The sequence below is a fragment of the Otolemur garnettii genome, unplaced genomic scaffold, assembly GCF_000181295.1.
Source record: "Otolemur garnettii isolate 467f Iridium unplaced genomic scaffold, OtoGar3 scaffold00025, whole genome shotgun sequence".
NCBI lineage: Eukaryota > Metazoa > Chordata > Mammalia > Primates > Galagidae > Otolemur > Otolemur garnettii.
The window spans coordinates 9,654,219-9,673,333 of NW_003852420.1; the positions used below are offsets into that span (position 1 = coordinate 9,654,219).

Consider the following 19,115-nt stretch of genomic DNA (forward strand, 5'->3'; position numbering starts at 1 on the left):
CACCTGGCTATTTTTTGGTTGCAGCCGTCATTGTTCTTTGGCGGTCCGGGCTGGATTCCAACCCGCCACCTTGGGTGTACGTGACTGGCACCTTAGCCACTTGAGCCACAGGCGCCAAGCCTCATAGGATTTTCTAAAACAGTTGTACAAATTTATACTTCTATTAACGGCATTAAACAAAAGGTTTCCCCGATTTAAAAAGAGGGAAACCTGTTTATAAAAGAACAAGTCAACAAATAGACTGGTGGCTCTTACTTTTGCAAGATAAAAGATAGAATATGAACAACAACATGGATGTAACAAAGATTCGACTTTCATGCCAGCATGAAAGGAGGGGAAAGATGAAAAGCTGATGCTAGCATTGAGAGGAGAAATTATTCGACTCTGATTTCAACGTAGACAGTTTGGAAATTGGGGGCATGGTGGGACTGCTAAGAGTTGGGCATTACAGAGAACCGTGAAATGCCAGTTCTGTCACACCTGTGTGGACTTTGATTAGGGGCTATCGACACTCTCTCATGATACAGTGGGATATCAGGATATATCATGAGAGAAATCATCCGGACTGAATCACATCGAATGATTTTGGCCTTCCCAGAAAAAGCCATGGCCTAGGGGGATTTTAGGGATGAGAATTTTGGCATTTGTCATGTACAAAAATTTCATGTTTCTGCTCCTTCCACAGTGTTTACTTGTAAATGATGGGAAGGTTCAATCACTGTTTTCTCTCCGCCTCACCTTGGAAACTTGGGAGAGAGGCCAGGAACTGTGGGATTGAATTGCAAAGGGAGGTGGGGAGCTGAAGACCAGGTGCTGCTCTCAGGGTTTGCACATGGTGAAACTGACCCTCCAGGCCAGGCTGTGTCTCGTTTGACTGAACTGTGTTTTCAATTTCTGCAGACATATCTCAGGACTGGTCAGACTTTGCTCTGTGGTGGGAGCAGAAGCGCTGCTGGCTTCTGAAGACCCACTGGACACTGGACAAATGTGGGGTCCAGGCAGATGCGAAGCTTCTCTTCACTCCTCAGCATAAAATGCTTCGTCTCCGCCTGCCTAACATGAAGACGGTGAGACTGCGAGTCAGTTTCTCAGCCGTGGTTTTTAAAGCTGTCAGCGACATCTGCAGAACCCTAAGTGAGTACCCTGGAGAGGGCCCTGTGCCCTGTACACTCTTTGCAAAGGAGGACACGTGTGCCCCCTGCCTGCTCCAAGCAATTGGCTACAGAACCCTCCCTTATTGGGACACACACATTCCAGCCCAGTCCTGGGCACAGCCATGTACGTGAGGTAAAACCAAATGGCTGTAAAACCAAAACACTATTGGCAGAAGATTCATTTCTACAAAGTGTGAAACTACAGTAGGACCTCCACAGTTGACCACCTCCCTCCACTGACCACCTCCTTAAGTTGACCTAATTTTCCTAGACGGGACATGCACCACATGTACGTATCAGTTCAGTAGGCCTAGTTCCTTATGTCGACCCCCTCTGTATGTTGACCCATTTGTTCCAGTCTCTTCGGTGGCCAACTTATAGAGGTTCTACTGTATTTCAAAAGAGAATTGTAAATAGATAAACCATGAAGATGAAGCCCCAAATTTATTTCTCCAAACTATACTTTAATCACTATTATACACTATTATACAGTATGGTAAACGATAAAAGAGTTCCACTAAATCCTTCATCACCATGGAGCTGTGTCTTTTCTGTTTTTTAGATAATGGTGTTAAAATGCCTATTGCTTCATTAACACCTGATAAATAAATACAGTAGATAAGTAATAAATACAGTAGAACCTCCAGGTGACCACCCAAGGGACTGTAACAGACTAGTCAACATACAGAGGTGTTTAACGTAAGGAACGAGGCTTAGTGTACGGATATGTACACGTGGTGCTTGTCTGGTCTATAAAAATTAGATCAACTTAAAGAGGTGGTCAACAGAGGGAGGTGGTCAACTAGGGAGGTTCTATTGTAACTCTGTCTATAAAAATCAACTCATGAAGTTTATTTTAAGCAGAAAAATATACTTAACTGTGAATTTACACCTAATTCTTTGTGGATTCATATCCTATAGCTTATAGGATACTACGCAAACCATTTCTTCATGAAGGTTATATATTTTTTAAATGTACATGTATAATCTTTGGTTCCAAAGCCAAAAGTCCACATTTGAATACAGAATAGATCATATCTAAGTAAGCAATCTATCTTTTCCACTAAACTGTAGACTGCTTCATTCGCTCATTCAACAAATATTTATTGAGCACCTACTATGGGCCAGGCCTTGTGGTGAGTGCTAAGGATACATTAGAGATGGCGATAGCTAAAATCCCTGCCTACCTGGCAGGCAGAGACAGATAATAACAATAAATATAATAAATAAGAAAAGAATATAGGATGTTAAAAGGGGACCAGTGGCACGGAAAAAGGGAAGATGTGTCAGTAGGATTGGGAATGCCAGCATTGGCCAGCAACTCTATCCCAATATCTGCAAAATAACTGTTTGCTGAGTGTACAAATGAATGGAACACGAATTGTAGTCATGTCCACGGTGCATGGTAAACAGGTGGCAAGCACAAAGACATCTCGTTTTCAGTAATATTCTAAGGAGGCTTTGAAAACAAAGTAATGACTAAATAAAATTGTATATTCCACACATCACAGTGGACTGGAATTATATATTATACCTGGGGCCCAAGACTTGAGATTTCAAAATAAACAAAAGCAGTCAAATGCTCTCTTTTTCCAACTGTGTCTTCACAGTAGTTGTAAGGTCTTAATTTGGCATTTCTAATCATGTTTTTTTATATCTAGTCAACTGACGTGACATCAAATCTAGCAGTATAATGGCTTTCCTTTGAAACACAGAAAAGACAATAATCTTGGGCTTGGAGATGTGAAGTGTTTTGTTTTTGTTTGTAGTGCTTATCCTGGAACTTCTGTTTCCTTACCAACTTTTGTACATAAATGACACATTTGGGATGGTCATCGGTGTGTGTCACAGTCTGTTAATCAGATATCCTTGTTATTGGGGAGAGAGTCAAACCAAACTACCAGGCTGCATCTTGACACTCAGCAGCGTGTGGAGGAAGTGTGAGGAGGGGCTCACACAGTCAGTGCCCTTACCTCCAGCAAAGCTGCCCGGAGGCCCTAAACAGTGTTTTTCAGCCTTTTTTTTTTTAATCTCACAGCACACTTGAACCTATCGTTAAGCTTCAGCAGCACATTTAAATTATGTTCATAAAAGAAAAAGAGAGTAAAACAAATAAGTTACTGTGTGCGTTGAATTTCTTTCAAAAATAATTTAATTAATCATCTTTTAAAATGTTCAGGCACACTGGTTGAAAGTCACTGCCCTAAAATATCCACATGCTTTTGCTTCTACTTGGGATGAGAGCTGCTCAGTGCGGCTAATATTTACCTGCCGTTCTGATCCGCAATTATAAATATAGTCAATGAATGGGGGCAATGGGGACTATCATAGCTTAGGTTTCCAGCAGCAGAAGCTGAGGTCAGGATTAAAGTACAAATAGTCTATTTAAGAGGTGATGCCGGGAAAAACTGGTGGAGATGGGGAAGTGAGACTGGGAAGAGAAGGCCACCAATACGAGTGTGTCACCAACCAAGTCACACTTCGGCAGCTGGGGACCTCTGGGAGAGAGCGTAGACACAGCTTCAGGACGGAGTGGTCAGGCACCACCCTCCTCAGTCTCTGAGGCTGCGAGTGCAGAACATTCATTTCCCTGGATCTGTGGACTGCTACGTGGGGGGGCTGTGGTCAATGGAGACTCTCGCTGGCCAGCAGAGCAGGCGTCCGGCAGAGACACATGTCCTAGATGCCACTGGAAGCCAGGTCAGGATGTGCTGAAATGAGGGCCAAGATGAGATGGACAGGGAGGGGGGTGTCTGCTACGAGGATGAAATGAGCTGTGGGGGCCGCGTGAGAGGAGTTTCAGGATCTCCGGTCCTTAAAAAGGGGTGAGGGGTCTTGATGGTTGTTTAAAATACTAATAAAAAGGAAAGACAAAGGGAAGAAAAGAGGAAGGAAGAAGAAGGAAGGAAGATGTAAGGAAGGGAGGGAGATAGGAAAAAGTGGGTGGTAACTAAATAAAAGAGCAGCAGAGTGGTCAGAGCCCCTTGGGGAGCAGAGGAAAGGGGCATTGTGCGGTTCCTTTTGCTTTGGTTATGTCTGAAGTATTTGCATAATACTTTTTTAAAAACTAGAAATTTTATTACACTAAATCTCCCTCTACTATATTCTCCCCCCACCCACTGGGGGGCTGCTCCCGCCTTGGATTTCTTCAAATGGGATCCAGTCTAGCTCCGTTTACTGCGTGGACATTTCCTGAGAAATGGTATCAAATGCCCAAAAGGATGCTGAGCCTTAGAAGGCATTTTCTTCTGACATTCTTTTCTTTTCATTTGTTGTTTAATTTCTAGATATTAGAAGATCAGAAGAACTTTCCTTGCTAAAGCCTTCTGGTGACTATTTTAAGAAGAAGAAGAAGAAAGACAAAAATAATAAGGAACCCGTCATTGAAGATGTTCTAAACCTGGAGAGTTCTCCAACGATTTCAGGGTCACCAGGTAAGATCGGTGACAGGTGTTTGGTGATTTTAATTTGTGAATATAGAATAGAACCCAAGGGGAAAATAGGCTTCTCTCTAGCCTCTTCCAAACGATAGAGAGATAAACTGCAAGATTGACGTGACGTGGAAAAGAGAGGCAGTTAAATTTACAACTAACAGAAATTTATCTCAGACTTTTTTCTCAACAGGTATGCTTAATAACTCATTATTTTAATTATGTATTTTATGTTGGTGATGAGTACAGAATTTTAGTACAACTGACCATGAATTTGGGATAGAAGAGTGATACTTAGAAAAAAGATAAGTTAAACCACCCAAATATTCTTCCTTCTTCCTGATTTTATCTTTGATTCTTTCCTGAATTCATATACCCTTTTCATATCAAAATAATCAAATATCTAGCTCGCTTGCAAGACTGAGGGCTTTCTTGCATAGTATATTCCAACGTAAGGAACAAAAGTGGTATTTGTACTTTGCTTATGCAAATTACAGCCAGATGATTTATAAATCCATCTTTTGGATTCTTAAAATCAGTGAAGGCTGCTATTTATTTCAGGAGGTGTCTGAAACATGAGTGTGCATTCCATGAAGCCTCCAGGCCTCTAACAGCACTGAGACTCCTGCTGAAATAGGAAAACTTTGAATTATTAGAAGAGAGATGGTCCTCAACATTTGTCTGTGTTCATTTTTAGAAGTTTTATATATCTAAGATCTTGAGCTTTCAAAAAGCTAAATATACAGATGAGACCTTTACCTGTCTATTACTAATCTCTCCACCATCTGACTTGTATTATTATTATTTTTTTTGAGACATCCTCTGTTGCCCAGGCTGGAGTGTGCTGGCATCTTCATAGCTCACAGCAGCCCCAAACTCTTGGGCTTAAGTGATTCTCCTGCCTCAGCCTCTTGAGTAACTGAGTCTACAAGCACCCACCTAACCATCCAGCTATTTTTTCTATTTTTAGTAGAGACAGTATCTCCCTCTTGCTCAGGCTGGTCTCGATCTCCTGAGATCAAGGGATCCTTCCACCTCAACCTTCCAGAGTACTACGATTACAGCTGTGAGCCACCCCATCTGACCAACTCATATTATCTTAAATGGTATAAACATTTAAAGTAAAAATTCGGCTGGTGCAATGGCTCATGCCTGTAATCCTCCTACTCTTGGAGGCTGAGATGGGTGGATTGCCTGAGTTCAGGAATTCAAGACCAGTCTGAGCAAAGTGAGACCCCATCTCTACTAAAACCAGAAAAACTAGCTGGGCATCATATCAGGCACCTGTACCCCAGCTACTCAGGAGACTGAGACAAGAGGATTGCTTGAGCCCAAGAGTCTGAGGTTGCTGTGAGTTATGATGGCACTCTACCCAGGGCAATAGAGTCAAAACTCTGTCTCAAAATAAATAAGTAAATACATACATACATACGTAAAGTCAAAATTCATTTTAGTGTAAGTAATTAGTACTTTGCTGAAGAGTTCTGCCCCTGAATCTCGTAACACAGCATTGCCCCCCCCCTTGCCTTGCAGTAAGTTCTGGTTTATACAGTAAAACCATGACCCCTATGTACGACCCCATCAATGGAACACCAGTGTCATCCACCATGACTTGGTTCAGTGACAGCCCTTTGACTGAGCAAAACTGCAGCATCCTCGCGTTTAGCCAGCCTCCCTTGTCACCAGAAGCGCTTGCCGATATGTACCAGCCTCGGTCTCTGGTTGAGAAGGCGAAGCTTAACGCAGGGTAAGGACTTGATTCTTTTTCCTTCTCTGAACTGGTGCTGACATAGTAAGAGAGATGGAGGTGGGAGGGTTTAATTTCCAAGGTGGCGGGCCTGGGGGTTGTATTTCATTATCAAAAGTCAGCACTGATTTTAGCAACACAGGGGTTTTACAGCCGTTGGTCATTTCAGTACATTTAAAGTGTCACAAAATGTACACGTTGGGGTAACTCAGTGGAATACCATCTGTGTACACTAATTCTTTGCTAATGCAGGTGCAAAAAGTGTATTTTATGGTATGTAGAGTGGTTTGTAAGTGTGTTAGTCCCCTGGGTCCGTGGGGGAGACCCCGGGGAGCCCACCTGGCTCACATCGTCTTTTGTGGGACACCCCCCTCTCTCCTTCGGTGTTGTGATAAGCAAGTCCTTGAGCTCTGTTTGAAATGGTCTCAGAAAACGTGCCTGAACTATTTCTTAAACTGCCATTTCTTTTGTTGCCCCCTGCCCACCAAATAAAATTGAACTTGTTACCAGCATTCAAGTCCCTAGAAGATCTGGTCCCAGTGGGTGTCTCTGCATAATCCTGTGCTCTCTGTCCCCTTCCTGCCCCAGTGGACACTCGTGCTTTCTGTCACCGCCTCCTCTGCAGGGCCACCCCTGCTGCCTACTGGCCAGTCCTGCTTGTACTTTAAGGCTCCCCCACACGCTGTGTCCTTCTCAAGCATCCATATTCAGAATCGGCCACTCCCAATTCTGCTCACTCCAGTGTCATGCTGTCCCTTTATTATGAGGCTTGGCCTCCCCACTGGATTGTCAACTCCTTTAGGACGGCAGTTACGTCTTATCATCCTTGTTCCCCCACAGAGCCTAATATAATAGAAGTGCAAGCCATTTTTATTCAGTGGTACTGGATGACACTCATCCCCTTCTTATTTGGGTGTCAACTTTTTTTTCTTTTTGTGAGACAGAGTTTCTAGCTATCACGACTCGGTAGAATACTGTGGCATCACAGCTCACAGCAACCTCCAATCTTGAGCTTAAGCGATTCTGGGACCACAGGCGCCCACCATAATGCCCAGCTATTTTTTTCATTGCAGTTGTCATTGCTGCTTAGTTGGCCCCGGGCCATGTTTGAACCGGCCACCCTCGGTACATGTGGCCTACGCTGTAACCACTGTGCTACAGGCACCACCCATTGGGTGTTAACTTAATCTCCACTTTCTCAACTCTCCCTAAGACCCAACTTTTATTTCTCCATTCTAGAATTGTGTTCTCCAGTACAGGAACCACTGCCACATGTGGATATTTAAATTTAAATTTGAATTTAAATAAATCAAATTAAAATGTGGCACTAACCATCTTTAAATGTGCCAACATTTAAAGCCAACAGCCACATGTGGCTAAGAGCTAACATATAAGCACAGATATGCCTATTTCCCTCATTACAGAAAGTTCTGGACAATAAAAGCTGGTTTGGGGGGTGAGCCGCCTAGCACGGGGGAGAGACAGTGCATAGAGTCAGGAGGCACAGACTCACATGCTGGCTTTCCCTCCAGGCCTGTCACCTTGAAAGGTTAATCCAGTGTCCCTCCCACTAAGTGTCTTTGTCTGTAAAACAGACAATACATAGTAAGAACTGCCCTGGGTTATGTTAAAGTGTCACTGAGAAAAAATATAAAAGCACTTTGAAAACGCTAAGATAAAATGCAAAGATAAGCTTTTGTTATATGCTAAATGACTTGTGGTTATACAGGTGGAATATCCCTTATCCAAAATGCTTGGTACCAGAAGTATTTTGCATTTTATATTTTTTTCAAAAATTTTCAGATTTTAAAGGATATTTACAGTGTACTCACAGATTAAGCATCTGAAAATGTGAAATTCAGAATGCTAAAGTGAACAGTTCCTTTCAGCATCCATGTTAGGGCCCCAAAACTCTTGAGTGTTAGAGCAGTTCGGATTTCAAATTTTCAAATGGGAGATCTCAACTTGTATTATTTACTCTGACTTTGTTTAAGGATATAAATAACTATGTAATGTACTGTATAGTATATACCGTAATAACACGATGGATGTATATGGAAAATTTCGTGGCTTTTAAAACTCATCCTGTTGTTTTCTAGCTGGCTGGATTCCTCTCACTCCCTCATGGAACAAGGCATCCGAGAGGATGACCAACTGCTGTTACGATTTAAATACTACACTTTCTTTGACTTGAATCCTAAAGTAAGAAACTTTCTGTTTCTCTGTTTTTTTTAAGTGAGTGAATGGAAGTATAATCTTGAGTCGTTTGGTTATTGAGAATAGGATTCATGGTTATGATCTCACGTTTCACTCTACTGGGTTACACTGATAAATATGTCCTGGCCTCGGGATTTTTATCTTTTGGTTTCTAGTGAGCAGGAGTTAGCAGGAGTCTCTAGAGGTCTTGTCTTCGTGGCCAGCTCGACCTGCCTTGCCCCTGTATGCAGAAATGAAGAAGCGTGAAGAGAGCAGCTCACAGAGCTGGAGTCCTTCATGCTTAGGAAGGAAGGAGTTGAGAGGCCAAGGTTAAGGGCAGGTTCTCATGAACAAGCCAGGCTTAACTAAATGCACACAGGACTCTTCTCCACAATGAAGAGTAATGAGAAGAAGGGGTCCTCTATGCAGACAGAGCCCCCAGCTGATCACTAACATTTGCAGTGCACAACTCCCGCCTGAAGTTTATCAGGACGCTACTGAGGGGTGAGACAGGTCCTCTGACCTTCTGCCCCTTCCTTGGTCCTCACTAGTCCTTTCGGAGAGTCGTGGCCAGCAGTCAAATGGGCCAGTGTTAAAAATATAAACTGAGTGACCCATCCTGGAGTGCACACGGTGACCTTGGTGTGCTGTTCCCATCCTGGTTTCCTGCTCTTTGCTCCTTTCCATTTACCTCCAGGCATTTGTTCGCAGAGGAGCCTCGCTCAGCCTTCTGGATGGTATGGACCCTTTCCTCATCTCCAGCGGTGTTCCCACAAGCCTGGTCACCAGAGGCCCACCTTGGCTCCCATTGTTTCCCTAATTAGTGTCTTCCTCAAGATAAACCTTATCCTTTGTCATTTCTGGAGAAGCTCCTGCTCCGTCCTTGGTTTAGACCCAAGTTAAGGCCTGTGGGCCTGGCTCTGCATTTGGAAGCATAACCTCCAATGCCTCATGCCAAAAGGGCAGGTTTTGACTTTTCCCTAATGAAACCTTTAGAAGAAATTACTATACTGCTTTTCCTAAACCATAGGTTCGGTTTGGGTTTGTTTGGTTTTTTTTAAATATATTGTGAATTATACAACTGTCCAGGTTTTCTTTTTTATATTGGTAGCTAGAACCATATCCAAACATTCTCTGAGGTTTCATTTTAAGCCTCATTTCTGATTGAACTTCAGTCTTCCTTGCTTAATCCTCCATTAATGTAAGTGTCTTCTTGTATGCTGACTATGCTAACCTTACATTTTTTTCCTGAAAACAGATAATAGATAAATGAAATATGTCTGTGAATTTTGTAATTACTAAGTCAGTAATTGGGTCCCATCCTATCTATTCAAATGTGTGCCCTATCTGTTACTTATTAAGTCACTACTATATGCCAAAAACTAAGCCAGGTGCTAAAAATCCCAACTATCATATATTAATGTTTTCAAATTAATGAAATAAAATATATAGGATTACAAAACAAAACAGTTGACCGGTTGCAGTGGCTCATGCCTGTAATCCTAGCATTTGGGGAGACTGAGACAGGAGGATGCTTAAACCCAGGAGTCTGAGATTGCAGTGACCTATGATAATGCCCCTGCACTCTGCTCAGACGACAGAGCAAGACTCTGTCTCCAAAGGAAAAAAAAGAACAGTTATATTAAACTGTAATAATCAAAACCTTTTTCAAAATGGATATAATAATGTGGTGACATATATTTAGTTATTTGAATGAATAAAACCTGGTAACAGACCTCCTAACTGCAATAATTTCAAAGTAGTGATGTATGTGAGTATCACAGATAGCAGCAGTAGTTGTGATACAGCAGGAAAACGTTTGTGGTTCTGGGTATCACAGAGTGACAAGTACATTCATCTTGGGAGGAAAAATTTCCCATTGTAAGTTGTGGCAAATGAAGACATAGTGATTCCTCTTCTGAATTCAGGGACTCTCTGTATTCAGACTCCTAAGTCCAAGGAACTCAGATTCAGAACCCCAATGTCAAGACCACACTTAAGTCCTACCACTTCTAGGTCACATGTGACCCTTCTCTGGGTCACATGAGCGATTCCTTTCTTTGAGCCACAGCTGAGTTCTGCACAAGTGCAGGACTCACACCTCTAAGTGAGTTGTGACCGTTATCTGTCAGGTTTTTTTTTCCTACCAAATCCTTTGGAACAGAGGACACATATCCAGTACTATCTTTGCCCACCCCACCTGCACGTGCTACAAAGATGCAGTGAAAGTCAAAGATGCTGTGAAAGCCACACTCTCCTAATTCCAGTATCTAATTAGGGGTAGGATCCCCGGGCCCTTGGGAAGCCTGCCAGCAATTTCCTTGCTACGTGAATCTCCTGCTTCAGAATTGAACTTAAGCTCAAGAGAGTACAGCTCAGTCACCTATCTTGGAAAAAATTGTCAGGAACATGGAAGTGCCTTCACAAGCACAGAATCCAGCCATAGTAGGTCATCAGAAGCAATATCAAGCAGGGAGGAATAGCATTAAATATGTATTTGTCTAAAAAACAGTGTCCAGGAGGGGACAAGGACACTGAAGGTGAGGGTCACAAGAACTGTTGTCTTAGGCTCTTTGGCCTCCAGCTTGCCTGTGGGTTAGGAGTTCTCTCTTCATAGCCTGTAAAGTAAACCCTGTTTTAATCTAACATACAAACAATGGCTGTCAACCCAAAAGTGACAGGCAGAATTGGGCTAGTAGGACACAGCTTAAGGGCACAAGAACAGGGATCCCCAATCACTTTAAAGTTGTGACAATACTCACTCCCCTCTCCAAATTATAAGTACTATACATAAAACCAAGTTTAAAACTCCTACTGTGTGCTGGGTAGATAAAGGGGAATGTAAAAATTTAAGATGTAGCTCATGTTTTCATGTAATCTAAACTCAAATCAAGAAGAGCAAAGAGGATGGGCACAGTGGCTCCTGCCTGAAATACCAGCACTTTGGGAGACCAAGGTAGAAAGAGGGCTAGAGGCCAGGAATTCGAGACCAGCCTGGGCAACATAGCAAGACTTTGTCTCTACAAATTAATTTTAAAATTTAGGCAGGAGTTTGAGGCTGTAGTGAGCTGTGATCATGCCCCACTGCACGCTAGCCTTAGCAACAGAGTGAGACCTTGTCTCAAAAAAGAAAAAGAGGAGTAAAACTCAGCACCATGGAACCACTTCAGACATACAAGGCGCCTTACAAATAGGAGCTGTACTCTACAGTGAGGTCTGGGAAGTTTCTCTGGCTTGCAGAGGAGAGATATGTACAGGCCATACATCTGAAGAAATAGGTGCTGATTAAAATCTGAGATATATAAAATACTAGAATACAATATTGCAAAAATAACATACTCAAAAAATGCAAAATCCAGAACCATAAAAGAAAATATTGGTAGATTTTAATAAAAAAACAAAAATGTTAATTATTCCCCCCAAAACTATGAACCAGGTAAAAAAAAGTCTTTGTAAAACATACTGTAAACAAAGTCAGTTTCCCTATTAGATAAAGAGTTCCTATGAATCGATAATAAAAAGACCAACAGCCCCATAGACTAATAGACAAAGAATATAAACAGGTAAAGCTCAGAACAGGAACTAGAATGGTTTATAGTACAAAGGTCAAAATGTTTCACATGCTATCTTAGCAAGAATGTGGAGAAACAGGCTCTCTCATATTCTGCTTGTAGGTCAAAGTACAAATTAATCTATCCCCTGTGGAAGGCAATTTGGCAATATCTATCAGGGTTACAGTTCTATATAGCTTTGACCCAGCAAATCCACTCCTGAGTACTTATGCCACAGTCCTACTCACACATGCAAATTGATGTGTGTGTGTGTGTGTGTGTGCGCACACACACAAGTCTCGCTCTGTTACCCAGGCTAGAGTGCAGTGGCGTCATTATAGCTCACAGCAACCTCAAACTCCTACCTTCACGGGATCCTGAGTAGCTGACACTACAGGTGTGTGCCGCCATGCCTGGCCAGTGCAAGCTCTCTTACTGCTGAGTGGTAGCCCACTGTGTAGACGTACCACACTTCGCTCCCCTGTTCACCAGCTGCGGAACACTGGATTGTTTCCAGTTTGTGACTGTTAGGAATAATGCTGCTGTCAGCATTCTCGTGTGGGTTTAGTCTTCATTTGTCTTTGGAGGCTTCTGAGCCAGCTCCTGAGATGTTCTGTGACACCTGGCTAACTTCATAAAACAAAACCAGACTCTCTTAAGATTCCTACTGTCCCCGCCTCTTGCATACCACGCACTTGGCTTTGCATTTGTTTTCCTTTCCTGCAGCAGTTAGAAATGCTGGGAAGTAAGCCGAGTGCCACAGCTGGGTGGTTAAAGCGCTGGCCTCGCAAACCAACGGTCATGAATTCGATCCCCACGTGGACCTGATTTAAGAAAAAAAAAAAAGCTGAGAAGGAGGGTGCCTGTGTGCCACAGGCTCATTTTCCACTTGGCTAATCATGGCCTTGCTTGCTGGTCTTGGCTTCCTTTGGGTCTTTACGTTCCCTGTCACCTCTCTTCTTAGTATTCATAAGGTTAATGCAAAAGGCAAAAATAAACAGATGCTAATCAGCCAGTGCTAAATCCACTTAGGTCCTAACAATAGCTTTCTACTCCTCCCCCATGTCTTCCACAACATTTTTTTCCAAAGGATACAGGAAAATGTACACTCATTGTAAAAACAAAAATCAAACATAGGAGTTACTGTATTACAGGTGCACAATTTCCGTTTTGCAAGATGAAAAGAGGTCTGGAGATGGGTGGAAGGGATGGTCCACAACAGTCTGAATGTGCTTAATGGCGCACCTAAAAATGGTTAAGAGAGCAAATCTTGCGTGTATTTTACGCTAATTAAAATTAATCTTTTAAAAATCAAACATAAAAAGGAATTATTTAGAGTAAAAGCAGAAAATAGTTCCTTACTGTGGCCTTGGTCCTAATCAGCAGTCACAGTGGATGGCTTCACGACTCACCATCCTTGCAGACTGTTTTGCACTCTTTTCTAAACGTGTTTGGGAACCGATTTTCAAGATTTTGTATTCCCTTTACAAATACATGACTTATTTGCTCTGTCGCTACTTCTTCTTCCTCTGCAATGCCTTGTGACTGTCTTTCAATATATGTAATATATTGTCAATATATGTAAGTTTGACTCACTTTTTAATCACTGCAAAATAATCCCCCAAAAGGCTAAACCACAGTTTATCAGAACCCAGGTGTGATGAACATTCTTGGAAGAGTTTCTTTGATGAATTCTTGCATTTCTTTAGAATAGTAACTCTGGACATGCTTATCAAAGGGCAAAAGAATACTGAAAGATCCCGCCAAATTGCCTTCCTACTAACCACATCTGTGAAATTACTAATACTCCCACGTCCTCACTGGTATCAACCATTCTTCAATTCTTATCATTTGGGAGAATATGATAGGAAAATAGAAATTGCGTTACCTTGTTTCAGTTTAAATTCTCTATCGGCGATGTTAAGCGTCTTTTCCAATGTTTATATGGCCATTTGGTTTCTTCTATAAATTGCCTGTTTATATATTTCCCCCAAATTTATTGAATTAATTATATTTATTTATTTCCTGAATTATATATATTTTATATCATTTATATTGAGAAACAGGCTCTCTCATATTCTACTTGTAGGTCAAAGTACAAATTAATCTATCCCCTGTGGAAGGCAATTTGGCAATATCTATCAGGGTTACAATTCTATATAGCTTTGACCCAGCAAATCCACCCCTGGGTATTTATGCCACAGTCCTACTCACACATGCAAATTGATGTGTGTGTGTGTGTTTATAGGATCACTTTGTAGGATTGTTTATAGGATCACTTTGTATGTGATGGATATTATCTTTCATATTTATTGTAAATATTTTATTTCAATTTCTGTCTTGTAAAATTATAACCTGCTTTAAGGAATGTATTACCATTCAAAATGTTTCATTTTAGGCTATCAAGTCCATCCTATGCATTATAACTTCTAGACCTCCTGTCTTGCCCAGAAAGGCTTTTCCTATTTAAAACTTATACAAATTATAGAAAGTATTGTCTCATCTTTCCTTCTAATAATGTGTCGCAGCCCCTATGGCCCCTATGGCCCTGGTCTCAATCGCCACAGGAAGGAATCAGGTGTGACGCGGATTAGAAGTACAGGCTTGCAGGAGGCGGGCTAACCTGATTGCAGGGTAGCCCCGAGCAACCTCCCCAGTAGCCTTTTATGGAGACAGTACAAGACAGGTGAGGGAGTTTTAGATGATGACTACGTGCGTGCGTGGGGGCTCTTTCTCCACCTTGAGCACCTGTGGACGAATTGTCCACCCCCCAGCGGCAAATCATCTTGCAGCCAGAGGTCGTCTGGCTCTTGGCATCCCCTACAATAATGGTTTTAGATTTTGTGTTTTGATTTTCCATAACAGTTTTTGAGATACCATACATATGTACAATTAATATGTACAGTTCAGTGGTTTTTAATATTGTCACGGAGTTTGCAACCATCAACACTATCTAATTTTAGAATATTTTCATCCCTCCAGTGAGAAATTCATATATACACCCATTAACGGTCACTCCTCAATTCCCTCCAACCCTCCCAGCCCTGGGCAACCATCAGCCTACTCTCTCTATTGATTTGCCTATTCTGGACATTTCATATAAGTGAAATTGTATAAATGTGTACTTTGTGACTAGTTTCTTTCTCTTAGTATAGTATTTTCAAAGTTCATCCACATTGTAGTATGCATCCATATTTTGTTTCTTTGTATTGCCAATGAATATTTCATTGTCTGAATATACTATATTCATCCGTCAATAAGTGGACATTTGGAATACTTCCATCTTGGTCTGTTATAAATAATGCTGCTATGAGCATTCACGTACAAGTTTGAAACGTATGTGGTAAAATATCCATGACATTTACTATTTTAACCATTCTCTAGGTGGACAATTCGCAACATTAAGTACATTCACAGTGTACAGCTGTTAGCACTGTCCATTTCTGGAACTTTCTCATCATCTCAAACAGAAACTCTATACACTTTAAACAATAATTCCTCGTCCCCCCTCCCTTCCGACCCTGGTAGCCTCTATTCTCTTTCCTGTCTCTGTGACTATCATATAAGTGAAATCATAGAACGTTTGCCCTTTTTGGTTGGCTTATTTTACTTAGCATAATGTCTTCAAGATTCACCCATACTGTATCATGTATCAGAATTTCATTTCTTTTTAAGACTGAATAGTATTTCATGTATGTGCATGCCACATTTATTCATCTGTTGCTGGACATTTGGATTGTTTCTGCCTTTTGGCTATTTTGAATATTGTTGTATAAGCATCTGAGTGGCTGCCTTCAATTTGTTTGTGTGTCGATCTAGGAGTAGGAATTGCTGGATCATAGCCCAGGCTTAACTTTTAAAGAACTACCATTGTAGTGGGTGTGAAATAGTATCTCCTTGTGGTTCACATTCTTATATTTACAGGCTTTAATCCATTTTTGGATGGTGCAAAGTTGTTTTGTTGTTGTTGTTATTGTTTTTATTTCAATGGGAAACACATTTTCAACACTGTACATAATATTAAATTCTTTCTTTCTCTTACTGTATTAAAATGCCATTTTTATTTAATATTAAGTTTATTTACATATGTAAGTCTGTTTCTAGATAATGCTTTATTGACACTTTGTCAATTGCTACACCAATGCCATGCTGTTTTAAGTACTATAGCCTTGTAATATGTTCTAATGTCTGGGAGGACAAATGCCTACCCAAACTTTGTTCTCCTTTTTCAATTTCTTGGCAATATTTAAACATTGTCTCTTCCAGCTCTTGACTTAAGACTCAGCTTGTATAAAGTTTCGTGAAAAAATTCCTATCAGATTCTACTTGTGATTGTACAGAGTTTGCAGATTGGCTTGGGGAATCCCTTCCCCTTTACATGTAAACCATTTTCACGATCTTTTTACTACATGTAGAAGTGTCATAAAAGAGAGAGAAAATAATGGAATCTAAAAAGGGTTGAAAGAAGCAGCAGCAGCTCTGAAAAGTATTTGGGAAAGAAAATTCTGAATTTGGGAGTAATATGAGGTGGAGAATTGGCATGAGAGAGCCATTCCCTTCAGCACCTGAACTAGAGTTTATTGCATCTGATTAACAGAGAATGGCCTCACTTATTACCAACTTTTTGTATTGTAGAATATAAATACACCCCTCCCCACACATGCACATGCGTCTGTTTTCTTCTCTAGTATGATGCTGTCCGAATAAATCAACTCTATGAACAAGCCAGGTGGGCCATTCTCTTAGAGGAAATCGACTGCACGGAGGAGGAAATGTTGATCTTTGCAGCACTACAGGTATGGGAAACTCAGTCTCTTTTCTCTGGAAGGAAACAAACCAAGTTCTCTACACTTAAAGTTTCATATTCTTCAAACTGCTTTAATTCTTTGAAGAAAGAGCCAAAAATAAGGAGAGTGAATTCAAATTTAAATTGCTCCTTGTAATCCACGTGTAAGGCATTAATCTCACAGTTCTTATCTGTCCCCTGTTGCAGTAGTGATGGGGAAGAACCAGATGTGAACATGACTAACCGTGTAGGTCACAATGATTCGCACTGAAGCGCCATTCTCCATGCACAGGAGGGAGCTCCCCTTGCAGGAGACTGACTGGATATTCCAAGGGAATTGTCTTCAGCAAACAAATGGCTAATGTTTGTGTTTATACAATACCTAACACCTGTTTTCCTTTTAGTATCACATTAGCAAACTGTCACTGTCTGCTGAAATCCAGGATTTTACAAATGACTCTGAGGTTGATGAAGTGGAAGCAGCGCTTTCCAATTTGGAAGTGACCCTGGAAGGTGGAAAAGCAGATAACACACTGGTAGGAACTTTTCTGATAACTCCAAAATTGTGGCTTTGCTGTAGCTGATTGTCAAGTAGAGATGGACCTTTCTTTGTTGGAAATAAGAGAATATTTCATCTGATTTTGAAAAGAAAAAAGATGCCCTTCACCTGGCAAGCTTCAACATAGCAGGGACTGACCAGCTTTCCTGAGACTGGCTCTGTTAGGGTGTTAGGGACTATACTTTGTTTCTACTAATGACAATACGTGTGTATTTCTTCTTGGGGATAAGCCGGCATGGGGTGAGGGAAAGGCTCCAGAGGGCTCCACTTCACTGGCATGAAATGGGGAATTGGTCCCCTAACTAATGTGTGGCTGCATGGCGCACCTGTGAGAACAGAGAAAATGTTTTACAGACCTGACACCTTATTATCTGTTTATATACTTTGTCATACATTTCGCCAGGACAAGCTTGATAGAAGCAAGGGCCTTTTGCTGGGACATTGTAAAAAGTTCGTAAACATTCTGACTTTAGGAAATAAAAAAATCTTTCCAGCAAAACAAAGAAATAACAATTTAAACTGTTTTATCATCTCTTTCTCCTTATCTGTGAAAGGTGGCTAAATGTCAGCTTTGTAACTGGAATGCCTCTCCTGTTTAATTCCCTCATTCAGTGCCCCGCTTTTGTTTAACTTCTTCAGTCGTGGGAGTAATTATTAATGTAATCACATTGACTCAGAGAGGTGGGTCCTCATCATTGGATCTAAATAATACTGGATAAGAATGACTCACTCTATTCTTATGACTTCAAAGTGTGTGCTCTTATCATGACATGTTTTAAAATAGGAAACTGGTGTCACACAAGAACAAATACCAACTAAATGCCAGGACACTGCAAAGATGAGACTTGAGCCCCAGGAAACTAGAGTTCTCTTTTGCTTGCTTTCCTGAATAAATACGACAGGAAAGTGATTCTTCTTAAAATAAAGGAAAAATCCCCTCTGCCCTCCTTCAGTATTTTTACGTGGCACTAAGTAACAGGCTCTTCAGGTCGAAACCCACATTACAGATGAACTTTGAACATGGTTCCTTCTCCGAGCTTAATCAGTGACCCAGATGTAGCTAGAGTTACCCATTCTCGTGTAAAACTTGTTGATAACGCAAAAGTGGTCATTTCTACCTCAGACATTTAACTTGTATGGGAGGCACAGGGAATGTTGGTCAATTTCTTTCATCTCTTTTTCTCTTTCATTTGTATGATCCAGAAAAGTGAAAGACACATAAATTCACAGCTTAACAAATTAGTATTCAAGTATCACCCAAGTCACCACCAATTCAACAACTAACCCTTTGCCCAATCCCCCCTAAGGGAACTACTGGAAAGGTGGCTGATGTAGTAACTGAGTTTTTCATTGTATTTAATTTGAACTGGTTCAAATTTAAACAGCCACATGTGACAAATGCAAGTTCAGAGTATCAGCAGCACTTCTGAAGTTCCTGCTTATGAAATGTTATCTGTTTTTCCTCAGGAGGACATTACTGATATCCCTCAACTTGCAGATTATCTCAGATTATTTAGGTAAGTAACTTCTAAGCAGAGAAGGAGTTCCTTATAACAAAGCCCTACAGGTAAAGTGCACAGGAGTTTAAAGTCCGCGTGTGTGAGGCAGGTTCATGGTCAAAGGTAGGAGTGTGGGCTTTGGCATCAGGCAGACAATGGATTGAATCTTAGCTCCACCACACTCACTACCTG

At 41.2% G+C, this 19,115-nt stretch overlaps 1 protein-coding gene across 1 annotated transcript in view; it reads left to right on the top strand.

Moving 5' to 3' along the window:
- Positions 1–19,115, top strand: part of FERMT1 (fermitin family member 1) — a 41,726-nt gene that overhangs the window by 2,211 nt on the left and 20,400 nt on the right. The window contains exons 2-8 of the mRNA XM_003788020.1: positions 901–1,134; positions 4,442–4,588; positions 6,119–6,332; positions 8,432–8,534; positions 16,768–16,875; positions 17,270–17,401; positions 18,892–18,941. Of these exons, the coding sequence (XP_003788068.1) occupies positions 901–1,134; positions 4,442–4,588; positions 6,119–6,332; positions 8,432–8,534; positions 16,768–16,875; positions 17,270–17,401; positions 18,892–18,941 (988 nt within the window). The remainder of the gene's footprint in view (positions 1–900; positions 1,135–4,441; positions 4,589–6,118; positions 6,333–8,431; positions 8,535–16,767; positions 16,876–17,269; positions 17,402–18,891; positions 18,942–19,115) is intronic.